Source organism: Balaenoptera musculus, chromosome 15 (genome assembly GCF_009873245.2).
Source record: "Balaenoptera musculus isolate JJ_BM4_2016_0621 chromosome 15, mBalMus1.pri.v3, whole genome shotgun sequence".
Lineage (NCBI taxonomy): Eukaryota > Metazoa > Chordata > Mammalia > Artiodactyla > Balaenopteridae > Balaenoptera > Balaenoptera musculus.
Genome location: NC_045799.1, coordinates 64,723,483 through 64,744,987, shown reverse-complemented (window position 1 = coordinate 64,744,987; position 21,505 = coordinate 64,723,483). Strand labels below are relative to the sequence as shown.

The window sequence follows — 21,505 nt, the reverse complement described above, 5'->3', positions numbered from 1 at the left end:
GGAACACAAGTAGGAGGTTCAGGAAATCTGAACTGATCCCAACTGGTCACTTGAACTGTGAGATAGGATCCTCCCTGCCCCTCTGCTGTAGGAGGAGCCACGTGACTAGTTTGGGCAAATGGGTGGTGAATAGAGGGGCATGTGTCCCCTCTGGGCTGAGGCAGTGAAAAGTGACCCTTTCTTCATCTCTGCTGTGACAACCCTGGAGCCATATGTTGAGATGGCAGCACCATGAGATGGTGGTATGTCTGTCACCTACACTGGACGAGTAATGTGAGGAAGAAATAAACCTTTGTTATATTAAGCCACTGAGATATGGGGGTTCATTTGTTACCACAGCACAACCTAGTCTTATCCTGACTAATATGCTATGTTAACCTGGAAGCCATGGGGCAGCCATGTGCTCCTGTGAGCAGGGAGAAGCAAGGAAACCAGTCTGCAGAAAAAAAAAAAAAAAAGGAGAACTAGAAAGAGTCTGGAGGCTACACGGAAGCAAGAGACACAGAGGACAGCTGCTGGGGTTCTGGGTGGTTTTTCAGTTCCCGGTTCCAGGCCACTGTGCCCTTGGGTTCAGGGTAGTGCCCCAGTATCCTTCAATACAGTCCTTATTTTCCGTGTAAGCCAGCTCAAGTGACTTTCAGATACTCCACAGACAAAAGAGCTTTGATAAAACCCTTAGCAATTCCCTTCCTACCTGCCAAGGTTGACTGATGACACGCAGACTGAGGCTCTCGGGCGCCCTAATTCAGAATATGTCATTTCTGAATTGGAAAAAAAAATATTGGACTATTAGGCTCTGCTGAGCACCTAACAACTCTGGTCTTAGAGCTGGAAGGACCCTGAAACTGGGGCAAGATGCAGGACAGAGCAATGGCAACTGCCATTATATGGACCTCTGTGGATTTCAAAGCATTCCCATTCAGCCTACACAACTATATTTTTTATCCCCATTTTACAGATGAGGAAATGGGTATAGGAAGATGAATGCCCAAGGGCACCCTGTTAATAAGCAGTCAAGCTAAGGCCTCTAGACTCAGAATGGTGACGGTGACAGCAGCTAACACTTGCAAAGCATGTACCATGTGCTGGGTGCTGGTCTAAGCACTTCACATACATTAACTCATGTAATCCCCTGTAATCACCCTAAGAGGCAGGTACTAGGTAGCACCCCCACTTCACAGATGAGTAAACTGAGGCACAGAGCTCAAGCTCTTAAGCACCTTGTCCCAAATTACAGAATTACCAAACAGTAGAGCCAGGATTCAAACCCAGGCAGTCTGGCTCCTGAGTTTGCCCTCTTAACCCCCATGTTATGCTGCCTCTCTAAATGATACTCCAGAGGATGCAAACTCACCGTCTCCAGGGGCCAGGCTAGTAATGTTTCTGAGTGAACTGGGCCAGGGAGGACCATGCAACCTGGACAGTACACACCCAGGTTAAATGCAAGAATGTGAGCCCACAGTTAGGTGGAATTTAAGAGAAGTCAGAAATCTGGATTTTTACGTTAAATTTACTAATTTTTATGAGTTGGCAAGAGTCGTGTTCTTTAAAAGCACGTGCAGGCTAACTGAAAGAGTTCAGCAGCTGAGCGACCATGCGCAGCCTCTGCAGCAGGCATGACCGTTTTACACTATACGAGGCGGCTTCCTGGGAGATGGCTACCGTTGGCTTTCACAGTTAGACCCTGTCCCCAGACACCCAGGGTTTGCTCAAGCATCACAGTGAGAAAAAAGCCTTCAGAAAACCAGCCCAAGGAAGGCTCCTGTGAGCTTGACCAGCCGCGCCACTGGCATCTTTCCCTGGATCAGTTGGTGCCTCAGGAGGACTGAACACAATGCGCAGCTCGAGAATTAATCAGAGAGCAGTCACCGAGACCGACCTCACCTGGCAGAAGCACGGGAAACCCCGCCCCTCCCTGGAGTCAACAACTGACTTGCTCACCTCCTCAAAATCATCCAGCTCCTCCAGCCTGGTCCGAACCTTCTCCGACATTGCGGATACGGCAGTCCCAGCTTTGCCTAAACAGAATGGATTCATGTCACACAGGTGGCTTTCCTCTGTCACCAATACCTCCAGAGGAAGGCATCTTTCACTCTACACTTCATCATGAATAAAGAGGCTGGGGAACAACTTCATTACAGAAAACTCCCTGAGATTTTGAAAGCAACTTCCTTACGTAACCAAAGTTTCATCAGAAACATTTCTGCTTAGGAGCTGCCCAGGGGAGTGCAGTGGGCCAGCCTCAAAAAGGTTCTGCGACATTTGATATTTACAAACTTTTCACTGAATCATTTGTTTATTCCTAAAGAAAGGCGGTCCAGATAAGGATGCCAAAAATCCGTCATTTAATTGTTTTCCACAAACAAAAGGCCCTCTCAGGCTCATATTCACAGTGCAGAAGTGTGGTACTGACAACTAACAAAACAATAAGCCCACTGTCTGTCCAGAGGTGGAAACACTAGGGCTTCAAAGCCGTCTCTTCAAGCAAACAGGACTAGTGAGCCTCCTTCCATCACCCGTAGCACAACTCTTCCCATCAGCAGGGAGTGGCGGGGAGAGAAGGAAAGGACTCCAGGCCACGGGCCGGTCACAGGACAGGGCTCTCTGGCCAGCTGGCTGCTGCCCTCCAGAGCCTCCTGTTTCAGAACCCTTTCTCCATCGTAAGGGTGTTTCTCTTCTAGACCAGAGGTTTCCTTGCTCCTGCCTACCGAACTCACTCTCAGAAGCTAAAGTTTACTCTTTTAAGGCACTGGTTTCTTAGCTCTGGTGTTAACTCACAGATTTGTCTGGGATCAGCTGAGAGCATGGTACAATTATTTAATTACTAACAACTACTAAAATTAAGAAGTTTCCAAATAATTTGATATTTTTTTACCTTACTTCTACTTTTCCCTTCATTGTGAAATACAGTACAGAACATGCATATATGTACATTTTAACAGATAATTATAAAACCTTTGTAGCCACCACCCAGATTGTACACTGTCTTGCTTCTTTCATTCACCACTGACTTTAGTTCATGAAGTTTACCCCTATCATTGCATAAAGCTGTAGCTCACACATTTTCACCACTGTTTAGTATTTTCCATTGTGTGACTACATCACAGTTTATTTCTTATTCTACCGTCAGTGGATGTTTGGGTTGTGTCCTGCTTGGGGCTACTATGAACAATATGCTATAAACATTTCTGTGCATGTCTCCTGGTTCATATATGCATGCATTTCTTCAGGGTAGTTTCTCAAACTTTTACAGGAATCACTTAAGGATGTGTTAACATGCAGATTCTGATTTTTACTAGGTCTGGCAGGGCCTGAGACTCTGCATTTCTAATGAGCCCCTGGTGACGTCAATGCTGCTGGTCCTTGGACCACACTTTAAGAAACATGGATTTGGGCAGAGCTGAAAAAATGCATTCTATAAAAGGCCATATATAAGTATTTTAGGTTTTGTGAGTCATACAGTCTCTGTCACAACTACTCAACTCTGCCATTATAGCACAAAAGCAGCCATAGACAATATGTAAACAAACCCGCATGGCTGTGTTCCAATAAGACTATTTACAAAATCAAACAGTGGGCCAGATTTGGCCTCCAGGATATAGTGTGCCAATTTCTGATCTAGGGTATATCCTAATAGTGGAACTGCTAGGTCAAAGGGTTGGCCCATCTTCAATTTTAGCAGATAATGCAAAAGTGCTTTACACAGTGGTTGTGTCATTTTACACTCCCACCAGCAGCACATGAGCATTCCTGTTGCTCTACACTCTCACCAGCAAATGATATCGTCACTTTCTGATCTCTCCAAACTGGTAGATATGCAATGCTATGATTTACTTTTTTATGGTTTGGGGTCAAAGTTATACCCATAACAGAGGTGCTCCGACTCTCTTGATTTCTAATGTGCTGTCTCAACCTGCAGAGAACGAGGAGAGTTGCAGCTGCCATACCAGCGATTTGCACATAAACCACGGCTGTGCTCCTCTGCACCCCAATGATATAGGATCTAAGACAGTGGCTTCAGAATCACCCAGGAGCTTCAAAAACGGAATTCCTGGGTCCCCTTCCTCAAGATTAATTCAATAAGTGGAGTGGGGCCCAGTAGTCTATATTTTTATGAAATATATATATATATATATATATATACACATATATATATATATTCCTCAGGTGACTCTGCTGAACAGCTAGTTTGAGACACCCTGGTCCAGACTGTGTCTTGGCACAAGAAATGGAGAACTGCCGTATTCAGGGACCAGTGGCTGATAAGACTAAGTGTGTGACTCCCCTCACCGGTGCATCTGTGTTTTCACAAGGGATAAAGACTTAAGGCAAAGGAAAGGATCTGTAGAAGGGAGAATTTCAACCATTTCCCAGCCAGTGAGGAGGCACACAGATGGGAGACTACTGCTCTGTAATCCCAAAATCAAGCACTGAGTTTCTGTTTTCCTCCTAGTAAACTCTCTGGTCTTTTCTTTTTCATTCGTCATCTAAATATGTATTTTGATTCTACTAAGTCTATACATAATCTAGGAAATAATAGCTTCAATTGAATTAAACATCAGGATTGGATGTTTTTTTCCTTTGGAAAATTATATTAAAAGTAATGGGAGAATTCCCCATCAAAACAGTAACAGCAGCAAAAACTCACCTTTTTCAGATCCCATAAAAAGATTCTGCAGAGGCAAAAAATATATGTTAATATTTTTTAAAACTTACTGGATCCTGTGACAAAAACTTTATTGTTCAAGCAGCACTAAGACAACATGATCCATCGTTTTCCAACAAAGCCACTTATTTATCTAAATGAAAAACAGAACTATTTATTCAAAGGAAGAAAATACAGCTCACTAGAAACTACTAGAGATTCAAGTTTCTACTCATTTCAGGACTCTCAAAATGAGCCAACAGAAAGCAAAATTTTGAGACAATGGTGGCAATGTGAAAGCATTTAGCTTACTCTAAATCAGGGTTTCACAACCTCGGCAATATTGACGTTATGGGCTGGAAAATTCTGTTGTGGGAGGCTGTCCTGTGCACTGCAGGATGTTTAGCAGCACCCCTGGCCTCTACCCACTAGACGCCAGCAGCACTCCCACAGCTGTTGACAACCAAAAACGTCTTCAGACATTGCCACATGTCCCCTGGGGAGCAAAATTACTCCTGGTTGAGAATCACGGCTTTATATTAAATCAGTGCAATCAGAAAACAGTAAGAAAAAGAATTAAATAGGCCAGCAATTCTTCCACCATTCTGCTTAACAAGTATAGACTCTGGGAGAAGGGAGCAGAACCTTCCTAGTTGCTTCTGAGTTCACCCCTTCCTCCCTGCTCACAACCCCGATTTTTGATGGGTGCACTGTGTACAGCCCATGACTACCTTCAAGACAAATGTAACTGGACATGTTAAGGGGACTCCAGGAAGTGTTCTTTTTTTTGGCCGCACCACTCGGCATGTGGGATCTTAGTTTCCCGACCAGGGATCAAACTCGAGCCCCCCCTGCAGTTGAAGCGTGGAATCTTAACCACTGGACCACCAGGGAAGTCCCAAGGAAGTGTTCTTGAATGAGAGAGGATGCATCCCACTTTCCCCTTTCCGCCTTCTAACAACTTGGACATGAGGTAACACTGAACATGACAGAGCAGCAAGACAGAAAGAGCTGGGTCCCTGATGACTTTGGAGCTCCACAGAGTCCTGGACTATCTGCCTCTAGACTTCTTTCCAGTATGAAGAGAGACGAACATCTCTCTTCTTTAGGGAGGGCTTCAGTTACAAGCTAGTCCTTGATGACATAAGCATTAACCTGCTTTCCCCGGTTGAGCGACTTGCAGAGTACAAGGTAAGCCTCAGGCACTAGCCAACAACTTGACCTAGTGAGCGCCACCCAAAGAAACAGTGAACTTCCAGCCCTGGCAGAAAACCCACCAATGCGACTCCCTGAGCAACACTAAGAAGTTAACCTTCTTCAGGATGGCACTCTCCTCCCCTCGTAACTCTCACCTCCCCCAGAGACAGGACTCTGCGGCTCCAGTTCTTTCTCTGAACTGTGCCTGATCCCCGATTCTTAACACATTTTTTGAGAAACCGATTAGCACGTTTTCTCCCAACTAACATTGACACAATAACTGAAACTTACAGAACCTCGGCGTTGGGGCAACATAACTGTGATACTGTGATTTATAATAAGAAATATATGTTTAGTCTTTGTCCCAATTCCTGGCACAAAGCTCCTAACCCTTGGAATTTCCTAGGTGAGAGAACAATCCAGGAGTCTTCTGTTCTTTTTAGGAAGCACTCTCCTGTGATTTTTTGGAAGCACCTAAGGATGGAGGCTGGTTGTCAGGGGAACCAACCACATGATTAGAGAGTGGGAACTTTCAGTCCCACCTCCCTGATTTCTGGGGAGGGGAGAGGGGCTGGAGGTTGAATCAATCACCAGTGGCCAATGATTTAATCGATCATATCTATGTAAGGAAGCCTCCATAAAAACCCAAAAGGACGGGGTTCAGGGACCTTCCGGGTTGGTGAATCAGAACACATCCACATGCTGCCGTGCTGGACCCCATACTCCATGGAAACAGACGCTCCTTTGTTCAGGACCTCACCCTAGGTATCTCTTCATCTAGTTACTGGTTCATATCCTTTAATATCCTTTGTAATAAACCAGTAGTCTAGTCAGTTCTGTGAGCCACTCTAGCAAATTAATTGAACCCAAAGAGGTGGTCATGGGAAACTCTGATTTATAGCTAGTTGGTCAGAAGGCAGGTAACAACCTGGACTTTTGATTAGCATCTGATGTGGGGACTGAGCCCTTAAGCTGTGGGATCTGGTGCTCTCTCCAGGTAGACAATGTCAGAATTGAGTTGATTTATAGGACACCCCACTGGTGTCGAAGAACTGCTTGGTGTGGGGGGGGGAACCTACACACTGGAATCGGGTGCAGAATCGTAATAACAAAAAGAACTACTAAATCTGAAGTAGACACTGGGAGAAAAGTATACTGGTACTCACAATAGAGAGCTTTTCCGTGGTAGTGTACCGGGCAAGGATTTCTCCTCGTTTGCTGGCCCAAGGCTCAAAATCTGATCCTACAATGGAGTTATCATCTCTGTCACGTTTCTTTCTGGAGTTGTCCTAAGAAAAAGCAAGACAATCTCTTCAGCAGCAATTTTTGAATCTTTTAAAAAAGTATAAGCAACCATGGTGATGACAGATGATAACACAGCGTTGTATAAGTGAAATTGCTAAGACAGTAGAACTTAAATGTTCTCACCAAAAAAAGGGTAAGTATGTAAAGTAACATATGAGTTAACTCAATGGAGGGAATCCTTTCACAATGTCTATGTGTATCAAAGCATCACGTTGCACACTTTAAATATCTTACAATTTTATTTGTCAATTGTACCTCAGTAAAGCTTAAAAAAAAAGTATGAGCAGAAGGGAGACGATCCCTCGCTGTAGAATGTAACGCATCTGCCTAAAGGTTCACTATGATAAAAAAACTCCAGGCCAATTCACCACAGAGGCACAATAAACCTATCCAAAGATGCTCAAACTCATTAAGAATCAAGGAAAGGCAAACTGCAAGAGATCATTTTTCAACAATCAGAATGGCAAGATTTAAAATGACCGACAGGGGCTTCCCTGGTGGCGCAGTGGTTGAGAATCCGCCTGCCAATGCAGGGGACACGGGTTCGAGCCCTGGTCTGGGAAGATCCCACATGCCGCGGAGCGGCTGGGCCCGTGAGCCACAATTATTGAGCCTGCGCGTCTGGAGCCTGTGCTTCGCAACGAGAGAGGCCGCGATGGTGAGAGGCCCGCGCACCGCGATGAAGAGTGGCCCCCCCGCTTGCCGCAACTAGAGAAAGCCCTCGCACAGAAACGAAGACCCAGCACAGCCAAAATAAATTAAAAAAAAAAAAATGATTTACTTTAAAATGACTGACAGTAGCCAGGTTGGCAAGGATGCAGGGGACAGGCACTCCAAAATACTGCTGTGTTGATGGGAGTGTAAATTGGTGAACCCTCTCTGGAGAACAATCTGGAAGTAGCCATCAAAACCTTATGTATATGGGGACTTCCCTGGCGGTCCAGCGGTTGAGACTTCGCCTTCCAGTGCAGGGGGTGCGGGTTTGATCCCTGGTCGGGGAGCTAGGATCCCACGCCTCAGGGCCAAAACACCAAAGCATAAAACAGAAGCAATATTGTAACAAATTCAATAAAGACTTTGAAAATGGCCCACATTAAAAAAAAAAAAACCTTATGTATATGTTACCTTAAGCCAGTAATGAACTCCTAGGAAGTTACCCTGCAGAAATCCTTGCACGTAGGCACCAAGATCTATGCATGTTCAAGGACAAATGCGCCACTGCCTATACCAACAAACACCACACACGGTCTATGTGTCCATCATGGCAATTTAAAGCATGTCCCCGGGAATTCCCTGGCGGTCCAGTGGTTAGGACTCTGGGCTTTCAAAGCCGAGGGCCCGAGTTCAATCCCTGGCCGGGGAACTAAGATCCCACAAGCCAAGCAGTGCAGCCAAAAAAAAAAAAAAAAAAAAATCATGTCCTGTTCCTTACAATACAATGCAGCTGTTCAAAATAAGAAGGTTGTTCTGTAAGTACTAATATAGAAAGTTCTCCAAGACATATTGTCAAGGTTAAAAAAAAAAAAGTAAATACGTTAAAAAAAAAAAAAAGTAAATAGCTGTGTGCAATGCCAGCAAAGAATGATGGTAGATTCTGAAGTCAGACTGGTCAGGCTTGAATTCCAGCTTGCATGTCACTTAACATCTCTGTTCCTCTGTGTGGACCTCTTTAAATAAAGCTTAGGCAGTATGAGAACTACACTTGAAATGCACTTGGAAAATACCTGCTACGCAGTTAGCTGATACTATTATTGCTGTTGTTATTACTTACATATGAGTATGTATGTAAATGTTCAGAAATTGTCATAAATATCTATGAAAATACAAAGAAAAAGTTGAAGAATATACATTACACTGATAACACTGATGACCTCCAGAGTGGAGAATAGAATGCGAACTGGTCAACTGGACTTCATCTGTAATGTTTGATTTTTTACACGAAAAATTAGTAAATTAGTTATGTAATTACATAAAAATAAATCCAAAATAAAGGGTATGAAAAGAGTGAAATGAAAATAAAGAATTTTAAAATGCTTTAAAAAAAAAAAGAAGCAGCAGTTTCCAGGGTCTACACCAGCCTCTCACCAGCAGTGTCATTGAGTCTGGATTATTTGAATTGTTACAGCCAGAGTGCACTGCGTATTACTTGTTCAATGAAAATCCCCAACCCTGCACCCACAGGACTGACCACAGCTAGGAGGATTACCGTGGTAGCCGCCAGGGCTGCAGGGTCAGCAGAGGCCGCAAACATGGAGAGGGGGTCGGTCCCATCCAGGACGCTGCTCAGTGGGTCCACCACGGAGCTGGAGGATGAAGAGGACGTGGAAGAAGTGCTTCCTTTCCGGCTCACTTTCTTTGTCTTTGACTCTGTGACCTGTGGGGAAAATTTGTGGAGGTAAAATGGTAGTCTCCTATGACTTTTCCCAATGAAACACTCAAATGGGTTCTCCCTTGTTCCGTTATGAACTGACCATTCCTTTGCAGCAGGGACACTTATTTTTGTGACAAATTGACATGACTCGGAATCCCAGCTGTCGAGGAAGGGAAGGTGAGAAATTGGGGTTAGGAAGGGAGAGACAGGGTCTTTGTGATTTAGAAGGTGATGCTGTAACTGAAATCTTTATGCTGTGACTGAATTCTTGCAGGGCCTTCTTACTCAAAGTGTGGTCTCTGGACAAGCAGCAACCATATCACCTGCCAGCTCACAAAGCTGTAGACTCCCAAGCCCCACCCCGGACCCACTGCATCAGAATTTGCATCTTGCGGCAATGGTCTAGGTAGGGTAACAAACCAGCATATGAAAGATCCCAGAGTCGCCATACTCAAAGACGGTCTCAGTGGCTCTGCGTGGCCATCTCATCATCACAAAGCAGTGAGTGCCCGACTCCTCCCTTTCAGGAGAAGCGTGTATGTGTTAAGGAGCAAGCGGGGGTGTTGGGGTGTGAAGCCATGTTCTTGTTCCACTGCCCCCAACCCTCCCCAACTTCAGATGACCAGACCGTGGTGAACCCTGGAGCCAAGAGGATCCAACCAGAGCCAGAGTCTGTCTGCTGAAAGTTTAGGATCAACATCCAGAAGGGCTAGTTAGGCTCCACTCCTTTTTAAATGAGGAAGCTATAAAAACCCAGAACAATTCTTGAGAGAGAGAGAGAGAGAGAGGATGTAACAGAAGGAAGGAGAGAGGGTGTTGGATGAAAGAGAATTTGGCCTCTGTCCCCAGTTCCTGGAAAGGAGACTCCAAGTCCTTGGAGCATCAGTCATTCATGAGCCCCTCAATCACACCTGAGTTTATGCTAATGAGAGGATGCTGAAAGACCAAACATGTGATTAGAGGGTTCGGACTTTCAGCCAGGTGATAACCCTCACTGTAGAATATAACAGATCTGCCTAAAGGTTTACTATGATAAAAAATTTTCAGGCCAGTTCACCACAGATGGACAACAAACCTATCAAAAGATGAAAAAGATCTCACTTCAGCAGAGGGGAGGGAAGCTGGAGATCAAGTTCAATCATGTGGCCAAGGAATCAATCAATCATGTCTGTGTAATAAAACCCCAATAAAAAGTTTGGACACCAAAGCTCAGTGGAGCTTCCCAGTTGAACACATGATGCACTGGAGGTAATGCTCACCCTGATTCCACAGGCAGAGGGCAAGGGAGCTCTGCATTTGGGACCCTCCTCCTTGCCCTATATGTCTCTTAATTTGGCTGGTCCTCACGTGCATCCTTTATAATAAAAATATAAGCATAAATACTACACTTTTCTGAGTTCTGTGAGTTGTTCTAGTAAATTATCAAACCTGAGGGAGGTCTCCGGAAACCCTTGGATTTGTAGCCAATTGGTCAGAAGTGCAGGTGGCCTGGGGACCCCCAAATTTACAGCTGGAGTCTGAAGCTAAGGCAATTTTATTGAAGCCCATGCCCTAAACCTGTGGGGTCTGACACTAACCCTAGGTAACTTGGTGAAGTGCCTCCCACTGGCGCATGTTTGTTGTTCTTGTCTGCCTGGCATCCATTCCTCCATCTCCCAGGCTCAACAGTCCAAATTTTCTTTGGGAAGGCAGCCTTGCCTGACTCTCAGCTCTTAAAGGCCTGGTGGGGTGCACTCTGCTCCTGGTTCCCAGGGTGGGCAGGAGCCCCAACCCAACCAATCAGCATATTCTACACCCCAGTCACCAGGGTTGATTCAGGGAAGGACACGTAACCCAACTGGGCAGACAGAAAATGCAGAGGAGACACTCTCCCTGCTGTTGGGTTTGAGTTCCTGAGATTGGAACCAACTCACTGGCGGGTCAGCCGCAGCCACTCGAGCCCGTGGGGATTTGAGGGGCCCTGGGAGGCTGAAGCTTGATCTTGTGACCTCCTGCTTTATGTAATCACCTCTGTGTGTTCACAGGTTCTCCGCCATTCAGAAACGTCATGTCCTGAGTGTCCACTGGCATCTGTCAACCTCATCCCACCCATGGTGACAACCACATAGCTTCTATTACTTGTTAATAAAAAAGTGCTAACTCAGATGAGACAATCTATGACCCTTGCTTGCCTTTTGTTTTGTTTTTTAAATAAACTCACAGATAGGCTAAGCTGCTATTCAGGACAGCACCCTATATTAGTAATTAGAGTGATCTTAATATTTCAAATAGGCAAATTAAGAAGTATTTTGTTTACACCTCCAAATCGGGAACAAAGGCATCCCATATGCATGACCACCTCACTAATATGAGAAAGGGAAAAAAAATGATGGTGGGTGAGACCAACATCACAAAAAAAATGGGGCAGAGAACAAACTGGTTGATTTAAATATGCAATAGCACTGGCAAAATGAGAACGACCCAGGAATACTGTCTATAATTTTATGGAATAAGAATGTCACAGAGGGACCCTTGACAAAACTTACAGTTATGGGTTTCAGTGGGTGATAGTCCCCAAATTCCAGTGGTACAGCCTCCAACCGGCATGATGCAAACTCAGCCTTGTAGTTCCTGTTCCTGGAATGCCTGGTAAACAGCAAAACCCAGAAGCCAATTAGTTGGAGATGCATACACCCTAAAAACTTTTTGCTGAGACTTCCTCATTGATGAGACAGTTTACAGTGGAACAGTATTTTTACCAAGACCAATAAGAAGTGGTAAATTAAAAAAAACATTTTTCTTTAACCAGTTTGAAGGTAAAAGGAGCTGCCGAGGCAAACAAGACCTGCGAGGACAGACGCCAGAACAAAGGGAAGCTCACTGAAGGGGAGCCAACTTTCTTGCCCAGCTATCTCTCACAGAGCATTTTGATTCTTGGCATGGGACAAGAGGCTAAAGCCAGGCAGAGGGTGGCTGCTAGGGGGCAGAGCAGCCAAAGAAGCTTTAAGGAAAACTCACAGAGGGCTGGAGAGATAAACTAGGGTTCAGGGCTATGGAGACAGCCAGGGCTTGAAGGAAGAGCTTCTGAAGAGAAGGCAGGGCACAGAAGTGAGAGATTCGGTCCTGGTTTCCCCTCAAAGTATTCTCCAATTAAGCCGTGGAAGAGCAAGAGGAATAAGCCAAGTAGATGAAGAGCAGACAGTTTTCATCAGTCTTGCGGAGGCTTAACAAGTGAAGGGATTAGTGAGAAGGAACATAAAAGGGGAGGGATCACTCGCATTGAAGCATGGAGAGGAAAAAACATGAAAAGCACAGAAGAGTGCATAAGGGACATGAAGAAAGGTCTCACGCACATACGATTTGAATTCCAAAGAAGAGAGAAGGAACAGGCAGAGCAGTATTTGAAGAGATAATAGCTAAAAATTTTCCCCAACAAAAGAAAGACATTGATTCACAGATTCAAGAAACGCTTGTGCCCCAAGCAAGACGAGTACAAAAACAAAACAAAAAACAACCATACTTAGGGCCTTCATAGGAAAATGGCTAAAAACTAAAAAGAGAGGATTTCTTAAAAGGAATAAAGATATTTTCAAAGGACAACAGTAAGATTATTATCTCAGCACAGAAATGAGAGCCACAAGACAAAGGAATGATACCTTTAAAGTACTGTAAGAAAATAATTGCCAACCAAGAATTCTAGACCTAGTGAAACTACTCTGTGAACATTAGGGCAAAAGAAAGAAGTTTCCAGTCAAAGAAAAAAGGAGAACAGCAGCAGCAGCAGAACCACACCTTAAATTTTTTTAAATGCTGAAAGTAGAAGGAAAATGATCCCAGCTGAAAGCAAAAAATATATGCTAACATGTATATATATATATATATATATATATATATGCGCATGTGTGTACATATGCATATATACTATATATATACTAAAGAGCATACAAAAGATAAAGGTGTAGGTAAAACTAAATATCGACTACAAAAAATAACTTCTTATGGTGTTTAAAATACATATAGAATTAAAATGCATGAGAACTAGAACATAAAAGGCAGGAGAGGTGCTATGATCTGAATGTGTGTCTCCCTAAAATTCACAGGTTGAAATCCTAACCCACAAAAGGTATTAGGAGGTGGAGCCTTTGAGAGGTGCTTACATCTTGAGGGTACAGTCCTCATGAATGGGATTAGTACCCTTATAAAAGAGGCTCCAGAGAGCTCCCTAGCCCCTTCCACCATGTGAAGACACAGTGAGAAGGTGCTGGCTGTGAACCAGGAAGAGTGCCTTCACCTGACCATGCTGGTGCCATGATCCTGGGCTTCCAGCCTCCAGAACTGTGAGAAATTAAATTTTGTTGTTTATAAGTAAACCAGTCTGGGGGACTTCCCTGGTGGTCCAGTGGATAAGACTCTGTGCTCCCCATGCAGGGGGCATGGGTTCGATCCCTGTTTGGGGAGCTAAGATCCCACATGCCACACAGCACAGCCAAAAAAAAAAAAAAAAAGGAAAACCAGTCTGTGGTATTTTGTTACAGCAGCCCAAACAAACTCAGACAGAAAACTGGTACCCGGAGTGGGGTGCTAGTATAACAAATATGGAAGCAGCTTTGGAACTGGATAATGGGTAGAGGCTGGAAAAGTTCTGAAGTATGTGCTAGAAAAAGCCACTACCCTGAATGGACTGATTATCCAGTGATTATTGTGAGGGCTCAGAAAGAAGAGAGGAAAGCTGTAGAGAAAGCCTCAACCTTCTTAGAGAATACCTAAGTGGTGGTAAACAGAATGTTGGTAGAACTGCAGAAGGTAAAGGTCATTCTGATGAGGCCTCATACAGAAAGGAGGAACACGCTTTTGGACAACGGAGGAAAGCAATCCTTGTTATACAGTAGCAGAGAGATTGGCTGGGGGCTTCCTTGGTGGCGCAGTGGTTAAGAATCCGCCTGCCAATGCAGGGGACACGGGTTCGAGCCCTGGTCTGGGAAGATCCCACATGCCACGGAGCAACTAAGCCCGTGCGCCACAACTACTGAGCCTGCGCTCTAGAGTCCGCGAGCCACAACTACTGAGCCCACGTGCCACAACTACTGAAGCCCGCGTGCCTACAGCCCGTGCTCCGCAACAAGAGAAGCCACCGCAATGAGAAGCCCGCGCACTGCAACAAAGAGTAGCCCCCGCTCGCCACAACTAGAGAAAGCCCGCAGCACAGCAATGAAGACCCAATGCAGCCAAAAATAAATAAATAAAATAAATAAATTTATTTAAAAAAAAAAAAAAGAGTTTGGCTGAATTAGTCCGTGTCCTGGTGTTTTGTGGAAGGCAGAACTTGTGAGCCATGAAATTTGGATATTTGGCTGAAGAAATTTCTAAACAAAGTGTTGAAGGAGCAGCTTGGCTTCTCTTGAATGCTTACAGTAAAATTCAAGAAGAGAGGAATGACTTAAAGACAAAATGGCTGACCAAACGGCAAACAGACTTAAAAACCTGGAAAACTTTCAGTTTCAAAGAGCACAGGAAGCTGGCCCCTTTGTTTCCTTGGCCTCCAGATGCCTTGAATTCATCCCTTCCATGCCCCCCCACTCCCACCCCCATTCTCAGCTTCTTGACTTCATTAATATGTGTATGAACCCCAAATCTAATTGTGCCGTGCAGTTAATCATCTTTACTCAATAAGCCCCACCTACCCAGACACCTAACACAGTACAAAAGAACTGAGATCCCATGCAATTTCGCTTCCACCCTTTCTAAATAAATTTCGCTTTGAGTGTAGGAAAGGAGAAAAGCTAGTTAACAATATAGACCAGCCTCTACTTGTTTTTTGTTTTTAAAGGAAAACCCCTACCACAATACACTGCCTAGTCCCTTTGGGTTACATTTACTAAATATACACTGTCTTCATCTTCCAAAAATATTTCAGTTGAATTCATTTATGAAATAGTCTTCCAAACTCCTTTTAATATGCTACCAGCCAATCTTTGATTTATAAAACAAACAAAACCCCAAAGAATAAATTGGAAGTCTAGTCATCAACAGCCATAATGGAGTTTAAAAAATCAACTTATACTTTTCCTCCTTTCAGATCACTCTTAACTTTATCAATAGAATTTTGAAAAGTTAATTTAATAGAATGAGTAGAGATGTAATCTGACCTGAAATTCAACTGCAAATGTGTTTTTCATCACTATAATAATTATTAACAAATCAACAGCTAAAAAACGTACAATATCAAAACAGCAATATGACTTGATACACAACAACCAAATATCAGTTCTCATTTATTATGTGCTTATTATTGTTGGAGCCCACAGCGGGCCACCCCAAAATATGGCATATTGATTATCTTGAATTAAAGTTACTTAAGAAACTTAAGAAAGAGCTGATATAGAGGGACACTCTGACCCTCCTCTCTGTCTCCCTGAAGGCAGGAAATAAGTCTCCCCGAAGGCAGGAAATAAGTCTCCCCTGTGAAAGGTGCCCACCTGCATCTGGAGGTAGAAGGACACCCCTGTCGCCAGATGGGGAACTCAGGGCCAAGAAGCCTATATAAACGAACCTTGTTATTTCTTTAATACCACAATCCTGCTGTTTAGATTCTTCACTAATTAAGCACCCAAAGCCCAACTTCCTTTGTTCTGTCAATTCCCCACAAATTTATAGTTTCTTTGTCTAAAAAGTATAAAAGCTGCCTGTTTCAGCCACTTCTTAGGTCCCGTATCTATGAGACCTCCAGAACACACAAATTAAAATTTGTTTCTTTTTCTCCCATTAATTTACCTTGTGTCAATTTTATTATTGGTCCAGCCACAAGAACTCAAGAGAGCAGAAGGGGAAATTTCCTCTCCCAGACACTATATACCAGGATACAGGACAAGCCCTTTACCTCTATTTCCTCATTTAATCAATCCTATGAAGTAGGTACTATGATTATGCCCCTTTCTCAGACGGAGAAGCTGAGGCTGTTGGTTAACTTGTGAGAGGTTAGCAAGTGATAGAGACAGATGCAAACTGAGGCACCCTGCCTCTAGGATTCAGTAGTTCCACAGATCATCTATAGGTCAACTTGAGAATTTGAAAAAGCAATTGTCTCTTTCTTTTTTTTTTTTTTTAAGGACTGAGCTTTGAAATGATTTTTTTTTTTTTTTTAAGTGTGAGGGGAGGGAATTCTTTGGGGGAAAAATACTGCTTCTGGAAAAACCTTTTTAAAAAAAAGAAAGAGGGCTTCCCTGGTGGCGCAGTGGTTGAGAATCTGCCTGCCAATGTAGGGGACACGGGTTCGAGCCCCGGTCTGGGAAGATCCCACATGCCGCGGAGTAACTAGGCCTGTGAGCCACAACTACTGAGCCTGCGCGTCTGGAGCCTGTGCTCCACAACAAGAGAGGCCGCGCACCGCGATGAAGAACGGCCCCCGCTCGCCGCAACTGGAGAAAGCCCTCGCACAGAAACGAAGACCCAACACAGCCAAAAATAAATAAATAAATATTTAAAAAAAAAAAAAAAAGAAAGGAAAGGAAACATTTACCCTTGCTGAAAGTCCATGTCAAGGTGCTATTTTGATTTTTCAATCATTTCTTCCATTATTTCCTCAAATTTGCTCTCAGTTCCTTAATGTTTCCTACAGGTTGAGATGTTAAAAGCATTTTCTTCCATGCCTGGGTCTTTGGTAAGGCTACCAGTGACCTCTAGTGGGCATTTTCTCAAAAAGCCTTAATTTTCTTCCTGCGAACATAGCTGATAAGCTGGTAAAAATACCCCCAACTCCCAGCAATGCGAAAGGGTGGTCTGGCTCCTTGGCAGCTGCCACAGAAAAAAAGGCCAACATTTCATACCTCCACTCCTAGCTTGGTCTGGCCTCTAGCTACTCCAAGTGTGAGTCACAGATCACCAACAAGGGCATCACCTGGGGAGTACTGAAATACCCCTACAGAATCAGGGTCTGCATTTCACCAGAATTCCCAGGTGACTATTTTTAAATTATTTACATTGGATAACATGAATGTGTAGAAATCCTATTACCAGTTACCAAATTAATCTCCTTATACTGGAAACACCAAAATCCACTAACTGCTTTTTAATTCTCAAGTGACTTTTTAATTACTAATGACATAATCTGGCAACACAGTTTTTTATCCCCCAATCACAATATACTCCCCCTCCCCAATAAAGTCTTAAAAGTGATGTAGAAATTCTGACTCCAAAGAATGGGTTTTTTTTTTAATTTATTTATTTTATTTTATTTTTATTTTTGGCTGTGTTGGGTCTTCGTTGCTGCACGCCGGCTTTCTCTAGTTGCGGCAAGCGGGGGCTACTCTTCCTTGCAGTGCGTGGGCTTCCCATTGCAGTGGCTTCTCTTGTTGCAGAGCACAGGCTCTAGGTGTATGGGCTTCAGTAGTTGCGGCACACAGGCTCAGTAGTTGTGGCTCGCAGGCTCCAGAGCACAGGCTCAGTAGTTGTGGCGCACGGGCTTAGTTGCTCCGTGGCATGTGGGATCTTCCTGGACCAGGGCTCGAACCCATGTCCCCTGCATTGGCAGGCGGATTCTTAACCACTGCGCAACCAGGGAAGCCCCAAAGAATGGTATTTTTAACAGTGCTATGACCATAGGACTGAACAGGAAATGTAATCCACAGTGCACTGGACATCTCACAGGTGAGGTCAGTAATAACAAAAAGTGTGGGTGAGAAGAGGCATGCTGGGGAGACCCATGACAACACAGCAGGACTCAGGAACCCTGCAACCCAGGAATCTCAGCCCAGGACCTAGACTGTAGGGCCATACGACAATAATGATTAAGATCAGAGGTTTGGGACTTCCCTGGTGGTGCAGTGGTTAAGAATCCGCTTGCCAATGCAGGGGACATGGGTTCGATCCCTGGTCTGGGAAGATCCCATATGCCACAGAGTAACTAAGCCTGTGCGCCATAACTATTGAGCCTGTGCTCTAGAGCCCGTGAGCCACAACTACTGAAGCCCGCGTGCAGCAACGAAGACCCAACACAACCAAAAAAAAAAAAAGATCACAGGTTTGAGCTCCAAACCTCAGTGCTCCTTGCAGTCTATAAAGCTAAATGAACTGCTTCATCTTTCTGTCTCCACTTTCTTATCTGAAAAATGGGGTTTTTAGGAGATGAGATGTTGCACGTTCAGCACTTAGCACAGTGCCTGGCACAAGATAAAGGCTCGATAAATGTCAAGTTTAATGACAGAAACACGTTTCTCCTCTGAGGGCCTCCTCAGTTTCCTCATTCATTCCAAAAATATTACTCAGCACCTACTATCTGCCAAGCTCCATGCCAGGCTCTGGAGATACAATGATGGTTAAAACTCAGCCCATTTAACTTAAGAAGCATCAAGTCTAGTGGGCAAACTGAAAGATGAACACATGCTACCACAGACAGAAATGTTTAGAGCACAGTCAGACTACGAACTGTTGGAGACCCTAGATGCTAAAGGGCTTATGGCACCTCTCTCTGTAAAGTATACCAAAGGTAAAAATGCACTGGGATTAAACAGCATCCTTCCTGGATCTTCTGATTACAAAATTCCAGCCAGATAAGTGCACTGAAGCTATATGTTTTGGCATATAAGCTTTAGTGATTCCCTAAAAGGGGTTTTGCATGACTAGGTCAAAGAAAATTCAGGGCAGATCATAGAAGAACTCACTGGCATCCAATCCTGATTTAGCATACCAAGACTTTTGAAGGAAGACTCTTAAAGAGTTAGACACGTGAAGGGAACACGAGAAAGACCGCTGTTTATCAAGCATAAAATCAGATGTATCTGATTATTTCTAAGGTCCAGAGCTGTATATTTTTTCATTTGATCACTCACTCACTCATTCAATGTAAAACACTTCACATCATTTGCAGAGAAAGATCAGAAAATAACCTCCCTTTCTCACGTGCCCAAATAATTCCACTACTACCATCACAACTTGCTCCGGTTCTTCACACGCTCGTAGCAGCAGCTGGAGCCTGAAGCGCCAATCACTCCTAGCTACTCCAGCCACAAGAGCCCGACAGGCCCATCAGCCTTGGAACGCGCCATTAGCTTCTTCTTGATGACCTCCTATTCATCCTCCAAAACCCAATTTAAGGCTCTTCCTCTTCCAAGCCTTCCCCAAGCCGCCAGGTGTGCCTAATCCCCAATGCCTTCTTTGGATATCCTTCTATTCAGAAGCGTATCTGCTCCACTAAACTGTCAGCTCCTTGAGGCCAAGGAGTACGTCTGAGGGTTGTGCATCCTGAATGCCCAGTGCAGAGCCCTGCACAGAGTAGGATGAATGGCAGCCATTATCACAGATGAGAAAAGCAAGTCTCCTCTAGATGAGCCCAGTCATTCAGAAAACAGCCAGGTCTTCCGAGTCGTCCAGACCAGAGCTGAGGCCACCATTTTCTGCATCCAGCTCCCCCAGAACCCGCGCCAACTTCTGGGAAAGCGGAGGGCGGGGAACTTGAGCTTTTTTTAGGGAATGAATGGAGAGGGGGGGCGTGGAAGGCGCGGGGAAGGGTAGCGGAGGAGAGGACCAAGATCCCACCCTTCCGGCTTCAGGGAGGTCCCCTGAACCCGGGTAGCGGCCGGGAATCTGTGGTCAAGACCACCCGGGGATGGGGTGGGAAACTCCACCAAACCCAACAGAAAGCAGTTCACACACTCCCTCGCAGAGACACACACCGAGACAGAGACAGAATCCCAGAGACAACCAAGGACACCACCTCCCTTAAGCCCGGCCGCCGCTTCCTCCTTACCAAGGAAAGACCGCCATCTTCTCAGTCACATGACCGCTAGTTCTGGGACCGCCAGCCCAATTCGCCCTTCCAGACCACGCCCCGCCAGGCCGCCATATTTGTGAGGGGCGGTCGCCCCCTCGCCGCAGGGCCAGGGCCGCCATGATTGTGAGGGGCACCGCAGGCCTGGTGGCTGCCGCTGCTGCGGCGCTGACATGAGTCGGGAGCTTGTGGCAGGTGGCCGCCTGGCCAGCCGGCGCCCTCTGGAGGCGGTGAAGAATCCAGACACCCGCGGAGAGAAGACGCTAACCGCGGCTGGGGTGGGAAGAGCGTCCAGCCTGCGCAGGCGTGCTTTTGCGGCTAATTAGCAGTTTGGCTGGGTAAGCCACGCCCCCTCTGCAGGACACGGCGCCCACCTCCGTGCACCGGGGAATTTAGGCACTTACGGTACCCACCTCCCAGGACTAAACCTGGGTCTCTAAGGGCTGCCCTAGATCCAAATGGGACAGCTTTCGACTGGAACTAAACTAACTGGAGAAATCGGGGTCAGCATTTCACCCCACTTGGCGAAGCCGTACGTTTCTATGAAGGTGGATGTCCGTTTCCACTACAGAACTTCCGTGCTCTAGTCTAGTTTTCTCTGATTAAAAAAAAAAAAAAAAAAAAAATCACAGGATATTTTAATAAATGGTTGCCATAGTAAGCTTGTGTCACGCCCTGTGCTGAACACTTTGCGTTCACTCTTCATTTATTCCTCACTGCAAACCTCTGAAATTACGGCAACCGGGATTTGACCTGACTACTAGTTTAATAGGGGAGATCTGACGGGGGTGACTGTTGGTTAACAGTTGGTTAATCACAAGGCAGCATCTGATCCTCAGGTTTTTCCCTTTTTCTTTAAAGTGTCTTTTCTGACAGGAGGAGGTCAGAAAACCACATTCTCAAAAATCTCCTCAGGAAAAGGCAATAGAACATACCCTAACCCTCTAATGGAATACGTAGTTTATTTAGCACGCTGAGTCCTAGTTTCTTCAGCTGTGAAGTTAGGATAATTCTGACTGAGGTGAAGGGAGATGATTATCAAATGCCCGGCAAATGGTCAGCACTCAGTTGAAGCAGTACATCACTCACTTGGCAGGCTAAAAAATCATATTGTAACTTCTGCGACCTTCCTGTTTTCAGAGCTTTTCTTTCCAGGGCCACAGACGATGCAGTGTATCATAAAGCAGGGCTTCTCCCGTTTGAATTGCACAGACTCACCCGGGGATCTTAAAGGCAGGTTCTGATT

General features: G+C 44.9%; 1 protein-coding gene across 3 annotated transcripts in view; it reads right to left on the bottom strand.

Moving 5' to 3' along the window:
- The window catches only part of VPS35L (VPS35 endosomal protein sorting factor like), a 121,236-nt gene extending 100,961 nt beyond the window's left edge, over window positions 1–20,275 (bottom strand). For 2 of the 3 annotated variants that reach the window (XR_005016440.1, XM_036825576.1), the window contains exons 1-6: window positions 20,239–20,263; window positions 12,044–12,143; window positions 9,336–9,521; window positions 7,009–7,131; window positions 4,649–4,673; window positions 1,942–2,018 (exon numbers count right to left, since the gene is read on the bottom strand). Coding sequence is in view for 2 of the 3 variants with exons in the window: in XM_036825576.1 (XP_036681471.1) it covers window positions 1,942–2,018; window positions 4,649–4,673; window positions 7,009–7,131; window positions 9,336–9,521; window positions 12,044–12,143; window positions 20,239–20,255 (528 nt within the window). In the remaining variant the exon portion in view is untranslated. Of the gene's footprint in view, window positions 1–1,941; window positions 2,019–4,648; window positions 4,674–7,008; window positions 7,132–9,335; window positions 9,522–12,043; window positions 12,144–20,238 lie in introns of all 3 variants that reach the window. The other variant, XM_036825577.1, reaches the window with a different exon arrangement.
- Between the last annotated feature and the right edge of the window lie 1,230 nt (window positions 20,276–21,505).